At 45.6% G+C, this 22,873-nt stretch overlaps 1 protein-coding gene across 1 annotated transcript in view; it reads right to left on the reverse strand.

Annotated features, from left to right (window-relative positions):
* Positions 1-274: 274 nt before the first annotated feature.
* Positions 275-22,873, reverse strand: part of NPEPPS (aminopeptidase puromycin sensitive) — a 34,019-nt gene continuing 11,420 nt past the window's right edge. The window contains exons 3-23 of the mRNA XM_062629758.1: positions 18,604-18,681; positions 17,468-17,589; positions 16,489-16,596; positions 15,175-15,375; positions 14,631-14,727; positions 14,492-14,525; positions 13,042-13,156; positions 11,915-12,079; positions 11,484-11,588; positions 11,160-11,220; positions 10,214-10,323; positions 9,565-9,628; positions 8,847-8,986; positions 8,178-8,312; positions 6,457-6,676; positions 5,720-5,862; positions 4,916-4,972; positions 4,340-4,447; positions 3,957-4,112; positions 3,801-3,848; positions 275-1,220 (exon numbers count right to left, since the gene is read on the reverse strand). Of these exons, the coding sequence (XP_062485742.1) occupies positions 1,068-1,220; positions 3,801-3,848; positions 3,957-4,112; positions 4,340-4,447; positions 4,916-4,972; positions 5,720-5,862; positions 6,457-6,676; positions 8,178-8,312; positions 8,847-8,986; positions 9,565-9,628; positions 10,214-10,323; positions 11,160-11,220; positions 11,484-11,588; positions 11,915-12,079; positions 13,042-13,156; positions 14,492-14,525; positions 14,631-14,727; positions 15,175-15,375; positions 16,489-16,596; positions 17,468-17,589; positions 18,604-18,681 (2,420 nt within the window). The 3' untranslated portion in view covers positions 275-1,067. The remainder of the gene's footprint in view (positions 1,221-3,800; positions 3,849-3,956; positions 4,113-4,339; positions 4,448-4,915; positions 4,973-5,719; positions 5,863-6,456; positions 6,677-8,177; positions 8,313-8,846; positions 8,987-9,564; positions 9,629-10,213; positions 10,324-11,159; positions 11,221-11,483; positions 11,589-11,914; positions 12,080-13,041; positions 13,157-14,491; positions 14,526-14,630; positions 14,728-15,174; positions 15,376-16,488; positions 16,597-17,467; positions 17,590-18,603; positions 18,682-22,873) is intronic.

Below are 22,873 nucleotides of genomic sequence, written 5' to 3' on the forward strand. Positions count from 1 at the left end.
CAGCACGTCAGTTATCACTAATTTAAGGCTTCTGAATCAAATGACCATCGACATCACAAGAAAAGGAACAAGAAGCTACCGTTGCTAGGGCCAGGAGGAGCTTGGACAAGCTGGGGCTTTTAGCCAGGTTAACGGTGTGTCTCGAGGAGGAGAGGCCTGCCCCAAGAGCAGCCACACAGGAGTCACCTCCTCATCTGCATGCATGGGGAGGGTGCAATTTAGGGAGGGAGTGTGTGTGGTGTGGGGATAATAAAGAAAACCCAAACAAATTGCATGACTCTTTCTCTTCTTTAATGTGGCTATGAAAGATGTTTCCTTACAATCCCGTTATCTCTAAGAAGGACATCAGCAAGTGGATCCAAGGAGGAAAACCGAAGAGCAACAGAACAGTTTGTCTTTGTGCTGAGAGGTAACACAAAAGGGAGGGAACTCGCTATCCTGAGGTTGGGGGGGGGGGGGGGGGGGGGGGGGGATGGTGCTGCAGGAACATCTCTCCCCCAAAACCTCACGCTTCCAATGCTGCACGGACTCTATGTTATACCAGCTACCTGCCTTCCCCAGCGACCTGCTCCACACCGCCACGCTCAAGAGGGCATTCACCCAGTCCTGCCCCAGGCTCGCCACAAAATGCCACTGACCCAGCAACCAGTGGGTTCCTTTGATTGAGAGCTTGGTTTTGGGAGGGGAGGCTGTAAAAACCAGAACATCTGTCAAGAAGTGGCAGGAAGGGGGTGTTAAATAGTTGAACCACTGACAAGGCTGGAGGAAGTTTCACAGTTTTGTTATGCTCTAGTTTATTACTATCATATTTACACGTTTTTCTCTCTTTTTTTTCCTTTCTTTTTTTTTTTGTGTGTGGTTTGTTTTTTGCTGAATTGCTGAGAATTTGACTAGGATTTCAATCTGGAGTGTGAGCAGGAACCAGTTAAACTACATTCATTGTCCAATCCCCACTGGCTTGAGAAAAAAAAAGACTCCAAATTCTTGGCATACGAATCAGGTGTTGGGGTCGCTCCTCCCTCTCCCCATGAGGCGGCAGCAGGACTGCAGCAGGGGCATGCACAGCTTCACACCATGGCTGGTGGGGCCTTGCGCTGCAGGAAGTACTGGTGGATGTTGTCGGCGTCCCTCTTGAGCCAAGCTGCGTTGAGCAGGATGTTCTCGCAGCACTGCTGCACCGTGCGCTCTGCCGAAGGGGCTGGGTGACTCTCAAAGAAGGCCTGCACGGCGAGACAAGGAGGCACAAAAGCACAATGTAGTCAGTTCTAAGTAACGTGAAGTTTGGTGGCTTTCTAATGGGAAAGGACTGCGGTGCTTGAAGGTACACGACCATCCAGCAGGGTGGAACACAGGCACCGGGGAGATCAGAAGTCACCGAGTTCCCCGGGTTATACAGCCATGGGAATGAGGTTCTATGGCTCATGAGACCCAGCCCTGTGCAGTTCTGGTGTCCTCAGCATCAGGACTTGGAGCTGTTGGAGCAAGGCCAGAAGAGGCCACGAGGATGAGCAGGGGCTGGAGCAGCTCCTGTATGGAGCCAGGCTGAGAACATTGGGGCTGTTCAGCCTGGGGAAGAGAAGCTGCGTGGAGACCTCTGAGCAGCTTCCAGTGTCTGAAGGGGGCTATAGGGATGCTGGAGAGGGACTGGAGCAATAGGAGAAGGGTGATGGGTTCAAACTGAAACAGGGGACGTTCAGGTTGGAGATAAGGAAGAAGTTCTCCCCTGTGAGGTTGCTGAAGCGCTGGCACAGGGTGCCCAGAGAAGTGGTGAATGCTCCATCCCTAGCAGTGTTCAAGGCCAGTGTCTTGGGCAACATGGTCTAGTGTGATGCATCCCTGTCCATGGCAGGGGGTTGGAACTGCATGATCTTAAGGTCCTTTCCAACCCTAACTATTCTATGATTCTATGCCCACAGTCCTGCTCCCACCAGCATCACACACTGAGGCATTTGCAGGCTGCTTGTCGCATTTGCAAGACTGGCAACTTCAGGTACAGAGAGGGAACAGCAAAATGCTCCATTTCCCTGCTCAGGAAAAGCAGCATTTCTACACTGCCTCCTGCCCCACCTTGTCCTTGCTGCCAGGGACAGCAAGCAGCACTTGAAGAGATGAGTTCCATCCCTCATTGGGAAGCAACAAACGAGCAGCAAATCAAGTGTGTATTTCTGGATACTTGGAAGAAGACACTAACAGAAGCCTCGAGTCATTTTGCAGAAGCATTTGTCTAGGTATCAGATTGCTGAGCGTTCTACCTAGGCCTCTTTCCAAGCTGCATAATGACCTCCAAGCACCAGCAGCACTCAGGAGTTTTGCTGAAGAGTCTCACATTTCTTCCTCCAGAAGCAACAATATCGATCCCTTGCAAACAGCTGAAGAAACTGCACCAGAGGCTGCTGTGACTTTGCATTTTAGGGTTGGTTAAAGGGCAGAGCAAGCTGGCATGGCTGGGAGTCATCCCCCTGCTCAGGCAAGCAGGCTGTGGCAGTCACCTCACCCTCATGTCCACTACAGGGTGACACAGAGACTCGGGCACATGAAGTACACCAGCTAAAGGCCTGCTGCCTCAGGAAGCAATCCTGGAAAGCAGCTCTGATTTGGTCTGGGAAGTGGTTTGTGAAGTGTTCTTTAAGAACAGAATAACTATAGAGGAAGATTCCTCTGTGAAATCTCTTCTGCTGCTAAATCCTTTCTAAGAAGAGATCACTGGGTGATAAAACACTGATGGATGGAGTTCATGGCTCAGCTTGTCTTATAGAATCATAGAACAGTTCGGGTTGGAAAGGACCTTAAGATCATCCAGTTCCAACCCCCTGCCATGGGCAGGGACACCTCACACTAAACCAGGTCACCCAAGGCCTCGTCCAGCCTGGCCTTGAACACTGCCAGGGATGGAGCATTCACAACCTCCCTGGGCAACCCATTCCAGTGCCTCAGCACCCTAACAGGGAAGAATTTCCTCCTTATATCCAATCTAAACTTCCCCTGTTTAAGTTTTAACCCATTGCCCCTTGTCCTGTCACTACAGTCTTTTCAATAAGAATCCCTCCCAAGCAATTTCCTAACAGGAAAGTGATAATGAAGGGCCATATTTTTAAGTTTCTTCTCCCAAGAAGGAGCCCCTGTAAATGGGCAAAGAGTAAATGATAAAAGCCACCCACGTTGTCAGAACTCTGCCAAGCCCAGCGCCTGCGCTCCCAAGCGCGAGGGGATGCTCGAGCCCAGCACTGAAATCCCATCACCCTGAGCCACCGACTTCACAACAGACTCTCTACGAACACGTTCACCTGCTTTGCATCAAAGCCTTGCTCTCAGTGCCCAGCACAAAGGAACACATAGAGCTTTTTCACATGGAATTTAACCAGTTCCTGCTGTGTTAATTCCCCTGGGTGCTACTGCTGTCACAGCCCCAAATGCGTTGTATCGGTGTGGGGAGGGAGAAAGTGGCAGCTGGTGTTTCAGCTTACTACAGAAGTTGTGATGACTACTGGCTTTAATACAGCTATCTTTAAAGGTTGTCTTTTGGGGAGGCTTAAAATCCCTTCCAGAAACCGGGCTGGATTTGCTAGAAGTTTAAATGAGTGAAAGTAATGAAAGAGGAATCACATTGCTCTGAAAAATGCCAATTTAACACCTTTCAATACAATAACTCAACCTAAAGCAATCGGGGAACTGGGCAACAGACAAAATAGAGCCACAGCTCAAAGCACAAACTCATGCCTCTTCCATCAGTGCTTACAGTCCAGGGCACACAACGTTTGTCACAGATGAAGTTCATCGCTCCTTTCCTTCCAATGTCTTACCTTAACTTCTGCAGCCATTTTATCATTTGCAAATCCATCCACTGTTAGCTGAAGGAAAAAACAGCACATTAACCGAGGGTAAGCATTTAGCGTTTCAGATCTAACAGTTTAGGCTTGGTCCTGTACATGAACAGGGTTTGTCTCAGCTGCACGTACCTTTATTAGTCTGGATATTAAGAATCCACCTTGGTATCGATTATAAAGTTCCTCCCAATTGTCCCTTACAAATTTCCAAGCAGCTTTCCTCCCCTGCTTGCTGCCTCCAGCTACTCCACCAATAACAGATACCGTGTCCTGGGGACGTACCTCTTCCTGAAGGGGAAAGTGCAGACAGGTATTCAAGAGTGTTCCAACAAATACAACACCCTGGCTTTCTGCACTTGTACATCACATCTGCCAACACCACCTTCCTCTTCCCCTCCCAAGCTTTAAGCTACAACTCAAAGATTTAATCCTTAAGGTTATTCCTCCTATTCTAATGCATTCCAAGCATTCTCTCAGCAGAGGTGAGGGAAGCAGCAGCTTTGCCAATGACTTACTGAAAGTGCAAAGGTGAGAACTTTTTGAATCAGTTCTGGTTGAGAGATGGCTCCAAGAACGCGTTCGATTCGGTTCTTCTCCTCCTGCATGTCTGCTTGCTTGTGAAGCTTCAAAGCCAAAGGGAGTAATATTAGGGCACAGGATTAAATGCTGTCTTCTTACCCAGCACTGAACTAGAGCTGCTAGATCAGTTGTCAAGGGTAATACATGACAAATTGAACTTGTTCATGAATCATCCTGCAGCTCTCCACGTTACAGACCTCATTACACGTGCATTAGCAGAAATTACCAGTAGTAATAAACTCATCTTCACCACTATGTAAGGTCAAGGAGGACCACGCCTCCCAGCAATGAGAAAGAATCCTCAACTGAGAGCTGCAACACTCCACTAGGTGGCAATTTCCTACTACACACGGACCAAGGAAGCCCATAAGGAAGCCCAAGGGTTCACATCATCTGTAGAACGTCAGCCTGAGCTTGTGTGCAGACAAACTATGTCTTAGAGGAACTTGTAGGGTGGAATATTTAGCTTCTTGTTGCATAAGCTGGCAGTGGTAATGAGAGTGTGCACTCACCTTCAGCATAGTGTCTAAAGTAGTACTATCTCCATGCTTCAAAATAGTTAGATATACCTAAGACAGAGCATAAACAAGGAAGGTCCTTCAAAACCCACACTTTCAGAAATGCAACCATCAATCTCTACATGTTTGGGTTAGATTTGAGACAAGTGAACAGATCTGGCACTGATCCCTTCCATGTTAAAAGTGGATTTGAGAAATGCATCAACTCCTTCAGCTCTTCCTCAATTTCAGCATGATTTTGGGAATTTCAACCACAGCAAAACACTAAAAATGGAGATCTTTGTACCAAGCCACACCTAAGTATTAAGTACTTCATATATACTCAATCCATATCCACCATAGTCAGACTTTGTGCTCCGCAGAGCCAAGCTGACCACGGTGCTTTCAAACCTGGAGGACGCAGGCAGGTCGTGGATGGATGTGAGTGGGTAGAAGTCAGCTCAAGTTCAGCACTGCACCTAAATAGTCTTCAAAACCCAAAGAGCAACCCACTCTAGAGACCAGAGTTGCCCTGTGGCAGTCAGTGTGGTACAGGTGAGCTTATGAGTTAGGACTATGTATTGGCCATGAGAGATGAGGTTTGCTTGATTCAAGAGACACAGAGATGCTTGTACCATGCTCCCCAGTATCATTTTCTTCATAACTGGACTTCTCCAAGCTCCCACTACCTCTGCCAAAACCAGCCGGTCCCATACCTTGCCTCTAGCTTCCCTATTCTTGGATATCCAAGAGCTCAGTGCACACAGTCCTAAGACAGAGGGGACAGCCTTTAGAGAACCAGCATTTACAGTAACCTACAGGACTCCTCAGATCAGCTGACAGCACATGCTTTCCTTCCACATGGTCCTTAAATCGGCGTCGGGCTTCTTCTAATGTCGCCTTGTGCCCAGCTTTTCCTAGTTTGCCCAAGACCAGCCCTCTCAGAAGTGCATCTAGATGACCTAGTGAGTGAGGAGCAGGAAGAAAACAGTATTATTTGGAGACACAATTCAACAATTAAGTGTTCTTCTACCTAAAGTCATCAATGAAGAGCTGTATAAGAATCCTTCCACATGCTTGAGGAGATCTAAAGAAACCTTTTCTCACCTTCCTTGGTGCCAGCTGGAGAACACATTGGGTTTTTTTTAGGGCAAGAGAGTCAGGAGAAGATGATTCCAGCCCAAACACAACAGGCTAGGCCTGTAACCTGAGCTAAGGCTGTACTAGTAACCATCTGCATCTACAACAGGGCTAGGACAAGCAAACATGCACACACATGGCTTTCCATCCTTGCAGTCTAATGAGTTTTAGGCACTCCAATAGATGCAAAGCTAAAGAAGATCTGTAATCAGTGACTGTTTTAGCTTGTGCCTGATAACAGGGGGTTATTGTGGGGGTTTGGGTTTGTCTGTCTGGTTTTAAGCATGGGAATACGCCTGAACACCTACTTCAGCCTCTTCTTCCTCCCTTCTCTCCCCGTTCCCAATATTTGGTTGGCTGATTTACACAGGAGTTTTCCAAAAGCACTACTGGATTTCAGAGCATAAGTTTCCTACCCTCTCCAGGTTTGGGGTCCCATCCCAGTCTCTCCCCTATTGGTGAAAAGACATCTTTCACGAACACCTGGATTTCCTCATAGAAGTCTGTGTGGGACAAGAGTGTTGAGAGAATCTCCAGGTTACAGCTGAGGTCGCTCCACACAGTATAATTGGGCTCATTCACAAAAGCTTCCATGACTTTTAGAACCTCTACAGTGCTAATGATTCCAGCTCGGGCCTGGGAGAGGAAAAACCACAGATTAATCTTACTTCCAAACGGAATTAAGGTTATTTAAGAGCACATCACATTATTTTATAGCCTTCAGTTTGCACAGCCTGCATATAAACTCTAGTTTCTCTGTTGCGGGGTTCTGCCAAGATGAGTTAACACTGCAGTCAAAGCACCTCATGGCACACGATGCTTTTTATGCACAGGTAAGCACTTTACAAGGAGGCAGCTACACAATTCTAAGCACATTTTACAACCAAGAAACAGAGGAGGAAATAAAATGACTTAACAGAATTGCAGCAACGCTGGCAAGCACAAGCAAACCCCCAGAGTTATTCTCAGCCACCCACCAGCAATCTTATTTTAACTAAAAACTGTAAAGATGTAGAGACTGAAGTTTTGCTCTTTGGGAATGAAAAGCGGCAGAAGTCTGCTTCCTGCTGCACCCATGAAGCAGTACAAGAAGTACCACTGCCTCTGCACCCCTGCCAGGGAGAGCTGATGTGAACTGCTTTACAGAGGCATGAAAACACCTCTACACTTAGTGCAGTTGATAATACCTCCCGTGGATGCCCCCAGCCATTTCTGTTAATCTGGAACTAGACCAGTAATTTATGGTACTGGAAAAGAGGTGAAGATTAATTTTTATTATCTAAGCTACATTCACCTATGATAAAAACACGATTAGTACTGAAACCAAAAGAGGAGTCTAACACAATGTTCCTACGTGTATGATTTGCTCATTGGACTGCCCAGAGAAGCTGTGGATGCCCCAGGCAGTGTTCAAGGCCAGGCTGGATGGGGCTTGGAGCAAGCTGCTCTAGTGGAAAGGTGTCCCTGCCCGTGGCAGGGGTTTGGAACTGGATAAGCTTTAAGGTCCATTCAACCCAAACCACTCTGGGATTCCATGGTTTGGAAAACAACTCAGGCTGCAGTCTCAAACCCCTTCAACTAAGCCACAACAGGAATTACAAGTTAGAGAGGCAGGGTATGAAGCCCACATGTTTAGAAGTCTCCATTCACTTGCTGACTAGCAAGAAGAAGAAACACACTGTGAAATGCAGAGTACAGCAGCTGACGGTTCAGAGCTGGCAACACCAGCTTGGGGGGCAATCCCAGTGAGAAGCCCCAACAGGCACCTCCTCCAGTGGAGGGCAGTTACAAGCCCAACTGCATAAAGCACGTGGTGCTGACAGGGTTTGATAAAGTCAAGTGGATCATTGAAATCTCCTTATTTTGAGGAGTTAAAGAAAGGAGGTTCTCAAAATGATTTTGGAAGTAAGAACCCTACAGTTCTTCCCCTCCAGAGTGCAACAGGAGTTCTAGACAGTGCTTCCACAGGGTTTTTAAGTCTTAGACTACAAGTTAGAACTTGTCAAGGTAATAGCTGTGATGTATGCAATAATCCCAAAGGCACCTTGCCTCCCGAAGCTGAGGCTGCCTCTTCAGACACCCATTTCTGCAGTTCCTGTAGCTCTCCTATTAAACACAGCTGCAAAGGGCTGCTTACCAGAGAGAAAAGATCATTCTGCAGGCCAAGCCTGTCCACAGGGGGTAGGGAGAGGTCTTTGATGGCTGGTATTAAACTCTCCAGCATGTCAGGGCTATACTGGGTACGGTAAAACCCAACTGTTCCAAGGTTTAACTGAAAAGGACCAAAAGAGTGAACAAGAATTAGAAGTAAAGAACAAAGGAGGAAATGCTTTTTAGTTTATGGACCATGAGACCTTTCTCAGTTTGGTTGGTGTCAGTAATAGACCTCAGCTCACAGATTTGTACTCATCTGCCAACAGCAAAAGCCTTTCCACTAATGAAAGATGAACAGGACTGTTTTTGCTCAGGATGGATTTTAACTAAACTGGGGCTGCCACAGGGTACCAGGAAAGCTCCCCCAGTTCAACTCAAATGCTGCCTCTGGTTGCACACTGGTTTTATGGTTTGGGCTTCTATAAGGTTCAGGTTTTAACTGTCTAGACTAGTCTGAGAAGGCAAAGGACTACACTAAGTGTTACAGAGAGGAGCTAATATGCAGTAGCAGCACAGAGAGGCCCTTCCATAAGAAAAACAAGACTGCAGGGGAGAGAGGGGGGAGAATAAAAGAAGAGGGAAATGAAATGTGAGGGAACACGACAGTGACAAACTTCCTTCCAGGACTACGTTCTCCTTGGTGTCAACTCACCTTCACCCACTGGTCTGGTTTGGTGTCTTTCAAAACCAAGGTGAGCTCTGGTTTGTCCATCAGTATTTGCATTTTGGCACAGGTGGGGTCATCACTTGTACAAATACTTATGGGGACCATCCACATGGGCAAATCCTCCCCTGAAAGAGGAAATAACAATAAGGAAGGGCTAAGGACAAGGAATGGGTGCACCCAACACTGAGATACCCTGCCTGATGTTCAGACGAGGCTCAGCATTAGCTGAAGCAAGGCTACTTAGACTGAAATCTAAAAAGGCACAAATCTGAAGGAAAAGGGCAATTCTAGAGCTAAAGCCCAAGAATCAATAAATCACCTTTCAAGCCAAATGCTTTAATTTCTCTAAGCATGGAAGATGGGTGGAATCTGTGCCTGCAGACAGTGCTGGCTGCTTCTGGAGGCATTTTTATCTCAGCACTTCTATAAAGCCAGCAGCTTGCACAGCTCCTCAGATGGCCTTAAACTGGCCATCAGAAAAGCATCTTGGAATGAAACCCAAACCAAAGGATGCAGACCAATGCTGTTCTCCATGCAAGGAGGACATGGAAACCACATGTGAAAGCAGTCAAGCTTGGCTTTTCTGCAGTTTAACAGATACTTCAACACATGTACCCAAGCAGAGCACCTGCCTGTGGTTTCATCTCTGCTACTGCATGGCAAGCAGTGAACACACCATTCCTGCTCTTAGCAATCATCTTACCAGTATATGGTCCACTGGCACAGAATTTCTTCTGGACTAACTTCAGCACTTTGTCATCTTCTTGCTGAGGGAGGGAAAAGAAGGAGAAAAGAGAAAAAGGAATTCTCAGAACATCTCATCTGAGCTTCTCTATATCACAATCCATTCCTGTGCCCTCTGTTCAAAGGAGTAACTTACACTCCTCTAGAAAAAGAAGCGACCTCAAAAAACCATTCCAAAGCATTCATCACTGTTGTTGTTAACACACACATACCCCAATTCCACATTTGAATTTGTCTGACTTCAGCTTCCAGGCAGTAATCCTCACTCACCCTGCAATCTTGTAGCATAAGCACAATTGAACTGGAGGGAGAAGCAAAACGTGTGGCAAAGGGAGCTAAGTCAGATATTCCCTCCCCCCAGCACACATTTCACACACAAAGAGCCAAGAGGCAAGGTCAGCAAACTCCCAGCACATGATCTAAAGAGCCTGTGGAATAATTCCATGTTGCTTTGCATTAGGTTCCTCAAGCGAGCTGCACTTCCCCTCTCTTCAATACAGAACTGTCACTCAACAGTGACCCACTGTGCTGCCTCCTGATCAAAGAGAGGGATTCAAATGCCCGGGTGCTAAAGACAGAAGTGCTGAAAACCACACAGTTAGATTTACCTGTTCAGCTTCCACATAAATGAGTGGAAATCCCATTTGTTTGGTCCATGTGTTCATCACAGCAGCAATAGGTTTCCCACTAACTTCTTCCAGGCTTTCCCAGAGATCCTCTGCAGAAGAGAAGCCTGACTCAGGACTCCCAGAGTCTTGCCATGTCAGGCACTATTAGGGACACTCTGTGGGCACCGGATGGGGGAGGCTGTATTGCTACTCCTGTTTGTCCTTCATGTTTTGGGTTGTGCTTTTATCAAACCATAACAAGCGATAGGCAAGAAAAAGGCAATAGCTCAAACTACTCGTGGGGGGGGAAAAGAGGGAGAAGAAATCTTCTTTACTCCTCCAAAAAATGCAATCAAGACACATTGTGATAAATGAGCAAAAAGGAGCATCAAATATTCAAAATGGTAAACAGAAAAAGCTCTTCCTTAAAGCTTTCCATCTATTACGCCAAGAGCTGATGGAACAACAGGGGCTGGTTTTGGCTGCTAGAGCACGATGTTCCACTTCCATATTTATGCCTGCTACACAAAAAGGGTTCGAGTAAAGAAAGCGCTGCGCGATGTTAGGGAAGACTTTGAACTGTTTAATCATACATGCAATCAATACTGCAAAAGGAAGCTTGCAAAAAAGGCTTGCTTGGCAAACCAACATACTCCATTTCTAAATTAGATTAGTACACAGATGGGGTTATCAAGGGGAAATGCAGCGCTTGCAGATTACCCCAGCCACGTACTCCTGAGACAGAGAAGCCTTGAAGGATGCTGAATTCTGGCTGTGCGGGGGACTCTTGTATGAAACCAGAAGCAAGGGACTAAATGCAATGAGTTCCTTGCATTTCAGTTCTTTCGGGTGGAAAAGCAGCTGTTTGAGAATCCATCACTTTAGCACTAAAGAATCTGTCTCCAGAAACCACTTCTCAATAAAGCACATCACCACCACCAGTTACCTGTAGCTGCATTCTTCTGCTGGAACTTCTTTAAATACAGATTCATTCCTTTCCGAAAGTCCTGGAATATACAATTGAACAGGTCATGGCACCAGGAGGGAGGGTTTTCAGTCCTCCCTTCCACACTGCATTTGCATTCAAGAATCAGCCAAGGAATCTTAGGATCAGTACGTACATCTGTAACTCCTACGCTTTCCCACTATCTTATTTCTCCTTGGTTAGTTCAAAGAGAGCCCAGATACAAAACACAGATTTAAGGGAGCTTTTTTACAGTGAAAAGATTCAACAATCTACATTTGGCTTTTTATCAGCCTATCTTTTTACCTCATCACCAATGTAGTCGTGTAGCATTCGGATTACAGATGCTCCCTTGCTGTAAGAAATAGCATCGAAGATTTCATCTACTTCGGAGGGATGGCCAACACTAACCTGTGGTAAAGGGATAATTCACAGTCAGAACCATGTTAACTGCTGTTAACGTTTTCATTTTGCTTGTTCTAGTGTTAAGGAGCTGACTTCTCCCTGTAGAAAGCACATGCACATCCACCACTAAGCTATCTTAGTGGATTCTCTGCCCCTGGGCAGTTCAGCTTCTCCACATATGGTTGGGTTAGGATTGGTTTATAGGTTTAACATACTTTAACTCACGTTTTGGTATTCAATCGAATAGATTTTGCTTCAATCCTTTGGCTCAGCGCTTACCCAAATGCAAAAATACCCCAGTGGAAATAGAAGAGAGAAGAAGACAGAATTACTTCAATGGGATGACTGTTGTCTAAGGCATCAAGCTCTTGAGCACGGGTGTAATCAGCAGAAACAAACTGAGTCCAGATATCATACTCGGGGAAACAGTGATCTACACACAGGTACTCAATCCAGGAGGCAAATCCTTCATTCAGCCACAGGTGGGTCCACCATTCCTGGAAAGAGAAGGTGGCAGAATGAAGAACACACTTCCAAACAGCTTCATGTAATCCACAGTAAGTCTGCAGCAAAGATAAGCTGTTAAGGGGCTAGTTTAGTGCGAATCAATCAGAGAAACACTTGTAAGCACAAATTCCTCTCTATAAAGAAGTCCTCAATCCAAGAAGTAATCAGCACCCAAAACCCATCTTCCCCTTAAGTTTTACAAACTCTGAATGGAGGAAAATGCCTCAGGTACAAGTGAGATTCCAAATTAAGTTAAAATTGGCTGATTTGGGGCTGCAGAAGCCATGCACGTTTACACAAGGAACTCCCAAACCTGTGATGTACTGGCTTCAAGCACCTGCTTGCAGGGTCTTGGGAGAAGGAATGTTGGATCTAATGAATGGAGTAAGCTGAAGCTGTTTGTGAGCAGAAGAAGCTGACAGAGAGGTTCCAGGTTTTAGCATTAAATGGGATTTCTTTGCAGGTTTCAGCCTTTGCTGGCTTTTATTCCCAGCAAAATGACTTAAAACATCAAAGCATTCAGACTGGCAGCTCCCCAGATATCCAAAGTGATTCAGATGAGCTGCTACGGAGCAACTTGTCAGCTACTGGACCAGAACTTGCAAGGCTGAGCTGGTTACTCAGCCTGCTTGGTATAAAAAGCCTGATGAGTGAATTGTGCCTCCCTGAAAGGAAAACAGCGAATTACTGCTTCCAAGCAACCTGGCTAACCAGAATCACTCCCATGGAACACCTACTCAACTCTGTGTTCAAACAACTGAACATCACTGCACATGGAGAAGATCTGGGAATACCTCTAAAGAACACACTAGTAAAGAGGGAAGTGGTAATAAAGCGCTAGTGAAATACTTGCTTCCAATATAGCATGCCTGCTATAAAGGAGCACTTGAACACACACATGATACGAAGCACATGTCAAAGAGAACTAGAAGAACTTGTAACTGTTAGATACCATGGTCACAAGGTTTCCAAACCACTGATGAGCAAGTTCATGTCCTACAACCAGAGCAACCCACTGGCGAGATGAAGAACAGGAATTTTTGGGGTCAATGAGCAATGCAGTCTCCCTGTAGTTAAGAGAGAAGGAAAACTCAATGGAGTGGTACATACCCAGAGAATAAAACACAATCAGAAGTAGGTTAAATGACCTAAGCAAGCTAAAAAGTGATCAGTGCAACTGAGAAAAACCAAAAGCTGTTTCAGTTTAGACATTATTTTGGGAAGTTCCACAGCTGTTGGAATGCTTTGGAGCAGTAATTCCTTATGGCATGCAAGAAAACCAGTGCAAAAACCCAGGCAGGAGCAAGAAAGCTTTTTCCTTCATTTATAGAATAGCTCACCTATATAATCTAGGTCCCTTAACTCCCTTTGCACTGCATGATGGATGCACAGCAAGTCTCTCCCTCCCTCATCCCCAAAGGAATTCCAGCTCTTCCAAGTGCACAACCAGCCGTGTTACACTCACCACCACACACACGAGTCTCCACACAGGGCACACACATGTAGACACACAAGCACTCCCTAGGTCAGGCACACAAGCTAGAACCCCCCCTGTCATGAGCAGGACTTGGTGGCTCACTCAAAGGGGATCTCAAAAGGGATGGTGCCTGCAGGTTCTGCCAACCCAAAGGGATGGAGCAAGAGTGCCAAACAGTATATGGAGGGCAGGAATTAACAGCACAATGGGTTTTTTTTCTACAAGGAGTAAAACACCAGGTTTCATCAGCACTGTGCTAAGCAGACAAGTAGATCTGGGTTTAGTTTTCAACCTGGGCTCAATTTTCCATTGCAATTTTTAAGGCCAAATTAAAAAGCATAGCAGAAGAAATCCCACCTATTCCAGGCTTTAAAGTCCAAAGCTGACAAGAGCAATGTTGTCCAAAGTGGAAGGAAAAGCATTCTAACAATGAGCACAGAGAGTGGAATAATATCAAGCAAAAGTACAAAAGCTTGATCAGCTGAAGGGGAAAAAAAAAAGCAAACTGAAAAGGAAGGCAAGTCCTTCGTTGTAATTTACTTGTCTCCACATGGCTGCATTGTGGGTGTAATTCACCAACTTGCCCATGACATAAAGTAACTCTTCCAGCTGTGTCAGTGAGTACATCACTTTTATAAGGGGGGGGGGGGAAGGGATGAAGAAAGTTCTCTTGTGGAACAGGCAGTGCTGCCAGACACTTCAAAACCTCACACCCTTGGACAGTGGTTGTACTAACTCATTCTGGCCTTCCTAAGGGCTGTACAATGCAGAAGTCAAAATCATCCAAACCGAAGCGAGAGTTGAAGGTATTTACTCAGTCTTAGTTGGGATGATACCCAATAATTACAGCTGCCTACAACTAATCCAATTACTTCCAAGAATTAGTGAACAAAGAGGGGGGAAAGACAGTATTTTAACAGCATACCTATAAGTAACAAGGCCCCAGTTCTCCATGGCACCTTTATAAAATAAATACAAAGGTTTATTGATATTGATACACACCTCTTCCTAAAGGTTTGAAATTCAAATAAAAGACAGTTCATCAATAAAGTGAGTTACTTTACCAGCAGCAAAGTCTGCAATAGCTATGAGATCAATTTTAGGAAGAGGGTAAGGAACATTGAAGTAGTCCTTATAAAAAGGCAGAGTTTTAGCAGCAACCTGTAAGAAATGAGAGGAGAAATGTTATGTTAACTTAGAACAACTGGTGAAACTTGGAAATTTATGACTGAAACTGCCCTAAGAAAGCAGCAGCCACAAGATTTCTTCCAGAAGCCCCATTCCCAGCTTCCAGAGCACAATGGTTTGGAAGACTCCCATCCCCTTTTTCTCCCAGGCTGTAGCCTACCCTTCAGCCTTTCTCATCATCTTTGAGCCCAAGTCTCCATCACCAAATCAGAGCTGAACTAAACCGTATGTTTTTGTCATTAGAGACATCAGTTTGCCCACAGCTGCCATTCTCTTTAATACCAAGCCCAGTGCTCTCTGAGCCATTAAAGCCAACACAAGCAGCCTCACGAGCCCTGTGTGGAGCGAGGTAACTGAAGGAGGAGTCCAGGCTGGCGGAGGTCACTGCAGCAGGACCAAAGTCACCCTGAGCACATTTACCTCTAATGCAAACTTTCCTTGTTCTGCTTTGCCCACAGGAGTGTAAACACGCACTAAGACACCATCCAGGGACCTGGCCTCTACGAAGTCATATTCTCCCACCACAAAGGCTACAAGATAGGTGGACATTATCGGGGTACGGGCAAACTTCACTTCCACCAGGTTCTCATCGTCCGGGTACGGCTTCCTGTCAACAACATTCTTCCAACAGGAAAGGGAATGGGTTAGTTTCGTGGAAGTGGAACTGGGTTACACAATCCATTTGAGTGACTGTTCCATCAGTATGAGTCATGCATTCAGAAATGAACGGACTCCTCTGACAATGATTTTAAAGATACAGACCATGATGTAGTTCCCCTTCCGAACTAAAAGCGCCCCGTCACCATGGAAGTGGACTCTCAGAACTTACATTCTATTACTATGGAATGTATATTTCATATTCCGGCTATCAGCTGCTGGCCTTCAAAGAAAGTATTGCCCACATCCCAATAAAGCATCAGGCTTTTGCTTTTAAATCATGGAATCAAAGAATAACAAGGGTTGGAAAGGACCTTAAGATCATGCAGTTCCAACCCCCTGCCATGGACAGGGATGTATCACACTGGAGCAGCTTGCTCCAAGCCCCTGGGTCCAACCTGGCCTTGAGCACTGCCAGGGATTGGGCAGCCACAGCTTCTCTGGGCACCCTGTGCCAGTGTCTCAGCACCCTCACAGTAAAGAACTTCCTCCTTAGATCAAACCTGAACTTCCCCTGTTGAAGTTTGAACCCATCACCCCTTGTCCCATTGCTCCAGTCCCCAATGAAGAGAAACAGAAACAACAACCACGTGGTCAGAAACCATAACCATGCGGGTGAGGTTTGCCTTTACAAGTAACAGTGAAAGTCGGCTACTGGCATTAAAAAAAGTCTATTTTTAAACTGACTTGCTCTTCCCCAGCAACATAATCTAGAGATACATGCACCATGGATCAAGTAGCAACCTGTATTTGTGACTGAGATACATCTATTTGCAAACTTCATCCCAGAAATTCCCTGGAGCAGAAAACATGCTTATTTATCTCTAGTGCTTATGTAGCTATAATAGCTATATCAACACACGAAGGCTTCTTTTCTCTGCAGTCACTCTTCATCAAGCAGCACGTGGTCTGACACCTGCTAAGAGTTTTTTAACCCACCACCGCTGTGGTGTGTACAACCTGTTTGGGTTTTGGGCTAGGACCTGACATGGCAATCTCATCACACACTATTAACTCTCAAACAATCCGTTCCTACAGCTTTGTTCAAAACAGTCTGCTCACACATCAAGAACTTACCATATTGGACAAAGCTACTCTGTCTTTAGGAACCACCAAAGAAATATCAAATGTGGCTTTAATGGCAGGCTCATCCCAGCAAGGGAAAGCTCTGCGAGCATCAGTAGCCTGAAAGAAACAAAAGAGCATTAAACAACCAAATGGCAAGGGACTGTGGCAATAACACACAGAGAAAAACGCAGCACATTTTAGAGGCAAGGACTTGGATGGATGCTGGCGAGTCACTGGTGTGGAGCCTCTTCACTGACACTCTTGACCTCTGCCTTAGAGCGTTTTATTCTCATTCCTCTCTTGGTTTTAAGGAAAAATAACAAAAAGCAGCAGAAAAGCACTCTGTGCTCTGATGGAATTCTACAGGCGGACTGGAATTCAGCAGAGTCATGACAGAAGCAAAGCTCAGTCATGTGAAAGCAGAGAGGGCACCCAGGCGTTCACAGACCGTACACACAAGACCCCCTCGTTGTGTTCTGTCAGCACACTGCGCCCATGAAACGTTCCATTTGTACCAGGGAAGTGCTCCCTGCTTTATATAACCAGGCAGATAACTATGGGATTGTAATTCTGTTGTCATGTCCAGGGTTTATGTAATACTTAAGGCAGAATCTGGCTCATATTTTGGGTGTCATTAAGATACTGAGATAAAGGCAAAGCGTCGTATTAATGTAACAGACTTCATAAAGGCAAGTTATACAGAGGTATGTGACTACATCTAAATAAAGAGCTGTTCTTAAACACTGCTATTGGATATACACAACGCATCTCGCATCAGCATGATCCTTAGCTGGGGAACTGCCAGATCCAGAATTTACTGACCTTGAATTCGCAAAGATAAAGGCTGGGTTTAGTATTATCCCTCCACACTAAAGGCAAGTTAACCTAATGAGTAGAGTTAAAGCCAGGAAACTGTGTCTTTGCTCCTTCTAAGTGTAAATCCCGTGTTAAGAATGACATTCCCCCCAAAGAAAAACACAGCCCATACCTCAAACTGAGTGACAGCAGCATAGCGTGTGTCTCCAGTAGGGGTGGTGTATTTACTTCGGTAAAACCCTTTCATTTTATCATTCAGCTCCCCTACAAAGTCTATCTTTAGTGTCCCTGTCCCTGTAATAGAAACAGATGGGACATTGTTAGTCACATGTGCCAAATGGAAGGTTTATTTGGTGCGGACCTTCAGGCCAGGCCATTCAGCTGATGTCCCTTCATCTCATCCCCAGCCATCGCTTCTTTTGCCAGCCTCCCTCAAACCCTTCACTCTCCTTCCACAAAAGCAGCTCCAGTAGAACAATGCAGGCAGAGCCAGACTCACCACAGCATTTGAGCATTGATCAGCAAGCAGAGCCTGCTGCAGCCCTCATCTCGTCTTCTAAACACAATGCACTAACCAGGAGGACCTCCCTCCAGCCAGCTGAGATGTCTGATCCCACAGTCCTTACCTTTGAGTAAGGCTGGCAAATAGAGGTGGCTACTCCATAATAACAGCATCCTATGAAATGTATTCCAAAAGCCAAGATAAAGCACTGGCTGCGTTCAAGCTTCTAAGTCAATTAGTCTCAGGATTTATTCTGCCCTCAATGTCTCAGTGCAAAAGGGGAAACCTGATCTTGATCAGGGAGGCAGGATGCCAACACCCCATAGAATGAGACATGAAAATTCTATCACCCTCAAATCTCTCTATTTGTATTGGTCAGGAGGAACTAAAACTGCTTCATTCAAATCAAGGAGCTGCGTTTCAATTGACAAGCTTCTCAGAACAAAAAACTGCAGCATTTCAAATGACTTAGTATGGTCATGCCTAAGAAAACACTGCAGTAATTCGGATCAGCTCCTTCGTGGTAAGAGGAAAAGAGCCTCAGTAGCTAACATAAATAGCTTCTGAGCCTAACTTCCAAGAGCAGGTAAAGAATTAGTCACCTGAGGTGTTGGAAGCAAACATCAGCATTAGTGAAATAGCATCTTCAACTCCAGAGGCTTCACAGAGTGACTTATAGTGAAGAGACTCCCCAGGGAGCACTGCAGTCCCAGTCTGACTTCAGGGAAGACAGAGCTGTCCTACTCCAGCTTTCTCGAGTGCAAATGTCTTAAACACATGGCTGGAAGCATGAAAATAGCTCTTACCTTTCTGAAGAGTACTGGGAAAGGAAAGAGTAACCTTTTCGTCCTCGTTTTGATAGTTGAACCCTGTGGCATGTACCTCTGAAAGAGACAAACAGACCACTTGGTTTGAAAGAAGGCCCAGAGATGTTCTGAACATTTCAAATGAACTGAATCAGCCAAATCCAACAACATGCTTCTGAATAATCCATAAAGATATAAATGCAAGCAACCAACGAAACCTGGCGGTTGGAACTAGATGGTCTTTAAGGTCCCTTCCAACCCAAACCATTCCAAGCCTCAATGACTCCTAACACAAGCTGCTTGTCCCAACCCTCTCACATCACTCAAATCAAATGAAAACACACCTGGGATCATGAAATGGTTCTAGGAACCTTTAGAGGTACTTTAAAATTGATTCAGGAAGAAAGATTCAATGAACAGCTTCAGTTCTCTACTGAAGTAGATCCTAGCTTTGAATGGTCGCAAAGGACAAAGAAAGAATGCTGGAAAGTGTGGTGATACAGGAACATCCTAACAGAAAAACCTTCCACTCTATCAGCTCCTTCCTTACACATGGAATTCTGAGGAACAAAGCTTATTTGAAACAACAATTTAATTTACAATGACCTGTTTCCATGCTCAAGTATCCCTGCAAGGATCCAGGTATTTGGTTTCAGAGGCAGCCGGAGCACGCTCACGAGATGTTCAGTTAAGCTGTTCCATATGTGACAACAGGAAACATGGCTCTGTTCTTCTACAATGTAAAGTGCTATTTATTCTGGAATAGCAGGATTTCAGCCTTAACTCAGAGTTAATACCAACCTCTGCTCACAGAGAACAAATGCAGGAACTGCATGAATGCATTAGCCTTAACTACTGGTTTCACAGGGCTCTGCTCAGTGTTTAATCAGAGCTAACCACCATGCCAGGGTACATAATCCACGAGTGCTTACAATAAAACAACTCTAGCTGTAAAAGAAAATACAGCACAGAAACAAATTCAAGGAAAAAAAATGTTCTTTGGAGGGCCAAGTAGAAGAAACTGGTCTGTACTGAGGAGTTCCAAGGCTTTTAAAATCCACTCCAAGAGGGATCAGATGGACCATTCAAACAGAACACATGCCAAGGACATCAAAATGCCAGCAAGCACTGGGGCAGTGAGCAACACAAAGTAGTTCAGCTTTGCTTCTTGTAACTCTGGGGAACACTGAGGCAGGAAAGGAGATGACAGAAGAGGCAGAGAGAAGACATTCAGGGAACAATGCTAACGTCCAACATCCCAGGTGGGCTCCCCAGCAACAGCGAATGGAGCTGACTGCTGACTACACCTAGAGCCACTGAATTTTGACCCTGGCTATCTTGAAGAGTCCAACAGACAATAAACCTGCTCTGCAATAGCATATTAGTGACCCTGGGCAGGGCTGGATACCTGTTGGGAATTTATGTTAGGCTTCCCAGGAGGAATCCTGCTGCTGGACAGCCTGCAGAGCTGAGCTGGCAGCCTGTGGTCAGAGGCTGAAGGAAAACCTGAGAAATGCCTGATACAGATCAGTACAAGAATGCAGAAACACTTCCCCCCACCCCTCAGTGTGTGTTTCAAATGACCACAGCAAACCAAACCAAACCAACCCCGTTTTTATCTTTTTACAGCTTCGAATGGAAACAATCTGATAGCAAAGACAAACAACACCATGACTTGAGGATCATAGTTCTAACCTACTGAAACTGAGAAATACAGAAGAATGCGGGTTATGCAGATCTTCTGCCAAAGGTTGACAATGGAGATCAAGTTTCCCCCTCCTCCTATCCCAAAAGTGGATTCTTCTTTGGTGTATTGGAATTTGTAGCTCTGATATGTTATAACCTTTATAACCTGCACTGGGGAAGACACAGGCAAACGTGCCCAGTGTTGGAAGAAGGAAGAGCTTTAAGGGTTTTTCGTCCCTGGGAAAACACCATGTAGAGAGCAAGCTTGCTTCAAAGGGCTTCTCAACCTGGCTTTTCCAGTGTTAGATCCCAATTACACCACGGTTAGAAACAAGGTTTAAACAAGTTAGAGTTCAAATGGGCTGGAAGCAGCCAGCTCAGGAATGATGCCTTGTGCTCCCAGCGCAGGCTGATCCCAATCCCCACTGAGGAGGCAGAGCTGTGCGATACCCCAGCCCCGCTTGTCCTGACCATCTCATGAACACATAAAAGCTTTATCTGCCTCCACCACAAGGTAACGCTCATTTCCAGCTTCACAACATGGGTACTCCTTGAGGAATTGGGGTCTTTCCGCTCTCAGCTCCAGCAACTTCTTGCCATTCCCACAGAGAAGCTGCTTATCCATCAATTTCCAAACCAGCAGAATACAAATGAAAGATTCAAAGATACTTTCTTTTTTATAAACTAACTATTCAGTGCCATTAATTTAATCCAGAGGAAAAAGAACCATGGAAAGCCATCAACAATACTTTTTGTTAAGAGTTTAAGAGAACTGCTTATAACAAAGATGTAATTGCAGTAAGAGGCTGTCTGAATTCCTCACAGCATTGAATACAAAAGCTCCTGAAGAGAACAACACAATTTTGGCAGCCTGTGAACTTTGGAGAGTTTGGCACGGCAAGGTTGCAAGTTAATCACTAGCACATTAGTACAGAGCCTGGACCAAGCTGCATGAGAAAGGAAAAAGCTGTTAGTGCTCCATGTCTTTGGGAAAGAAAAAGCATAAAGATCTGATCTCGCCACTCTCCCCAGCTCGGAGCACTCCGTATCAAAGTTGACAATAGCACTGGATATAAATCAGAGCCCCTCCAAAGAGGCCTTTCTGAAACTGCACAGCAACCAGAGTAGAGCAATTGGGCTCATTAACTGCTGTATTACATGCTTCTATATGGGGATCCCAGCCAGAGGTTTGAAGCAGCAGCAAACGTGCACGTATTTCAAAGTGAAGATGAAGCCAAGTGCAAGAGATGGTGTTTTTTCAAGTAGCCCTCGTTCCATGACATGGAGGAGTCCCCGACAATTAAGGTATGGTGGCTTAATGAACTTGCAGCCATCAGCTGAGCTGCAGTGAGCGTGTACACTGCTGCTCTACCTGCAAATCAAGCATGTCAGCTTATACCAGCTACGTGTTGACACAGCGCACACTGAGCTCCGCCAGCATCAGCCACCGAGCTGTGCTGACACAGTTCCCTAGAACACTAATGCTTTCGAGCCCTTTCCCATCTCATGTGTTTGAAAGCAGTGGTTGTAAAACCTTTTCAAGGAGTCAGAGGTATCTGATGTTCCCAAACTGTCCCTGCCAACACAGGCCAGGCCTCCTTAAAAACCCCACCATTACACATTCTGTCACGCCAAGCCCTCTCCAGAAGAGAGGATGAAGATGAGCTTTTCTACAAGGAAAGGTTGCACAACTGGCTTAAACAAATCTAGTTTGCCAAGGGCAGAGACAATAGCCTCATTTTTCCCACCTGGCCCCAGCTGCATGTTCCCATTCCCTTCCTTCCACTGGCATCCCCATACAATCATCGGGGTCAGGAGGTGATGGGTCTCCAAGCTGCCTTTCTTTTTTCCCTTTGCAGAGGCAGTTTTTAGCCAGTGCAGTTTCCTGACCCACAGGGATGCTCTGCAGTGCAACCATGAACTCCAGCAGATGGGAGGGAGTGAGGACAAGCACTGCTGCCCCTTCACAGCAGAGCGATTTCAGGCTGTGTGATGCTCATGGTGCTGTGGCTGTGCCCCCAGGCCAGGGGAAAGCATTGCTTAGATACACTTGGGGCACACTGCTCAGCTTTCCATAGGCATTAGAGATCAGCCACAGCTTTGATATAATCAGCACCTAGCACTAGCACCCAAACATGTCCCAAACCCTAAAACAATGAGTTCTGGCCTTAAAACCTTTGAAAGGTTGAAGTACAAATCAAAATTCACTTGACGATTCCTGCTAAGCAAATATCACTACAGTTGCATCTCATTTTCCATGAGAAACTGCCAACTACCACCCTCCAAGCATCTCTGAACTGAAGAAGCTGCTTTAGATGCCGCTGTATCAGAAAAGCTTTCCAAGCTGAAGACAATGCAGTTCACTGATTATGACTCCATCACAATTTCACAGCCCCTTAAAAGAGAGATTTACAGGACACTCCAACTACTGCACATGAAACTCAATCCCCTAACATTCAACTGAAGAACCAAGTAGCTCCAGAATGATTTTTCGGGTCTCCATTCAGCTGAGCAATCATTTGGACAGAGGTGGAACAGTACGTGCACACCCAAGTGCTAAGGCTGCACTACAGATATTTGACTA

The sequence above is a fragment of the Pezoporus occidentalis genome, unplaced genomic scaffold (assembly GCF_034315485.1).
Source record: "Pezoporus occidentalis ecotype Australia unplaced genomic scaffold, CSIRO_AGI_Poc_V1 ctg341, whole genome shotgun sequence".
In the NCBI taxonomy this organism is placed as follows: Eukaryota; Metazoa; Chordata; class Aves; order Psittaciformes; family Psittacidae; genus Pezoporus; species Pezoporus occidentalis.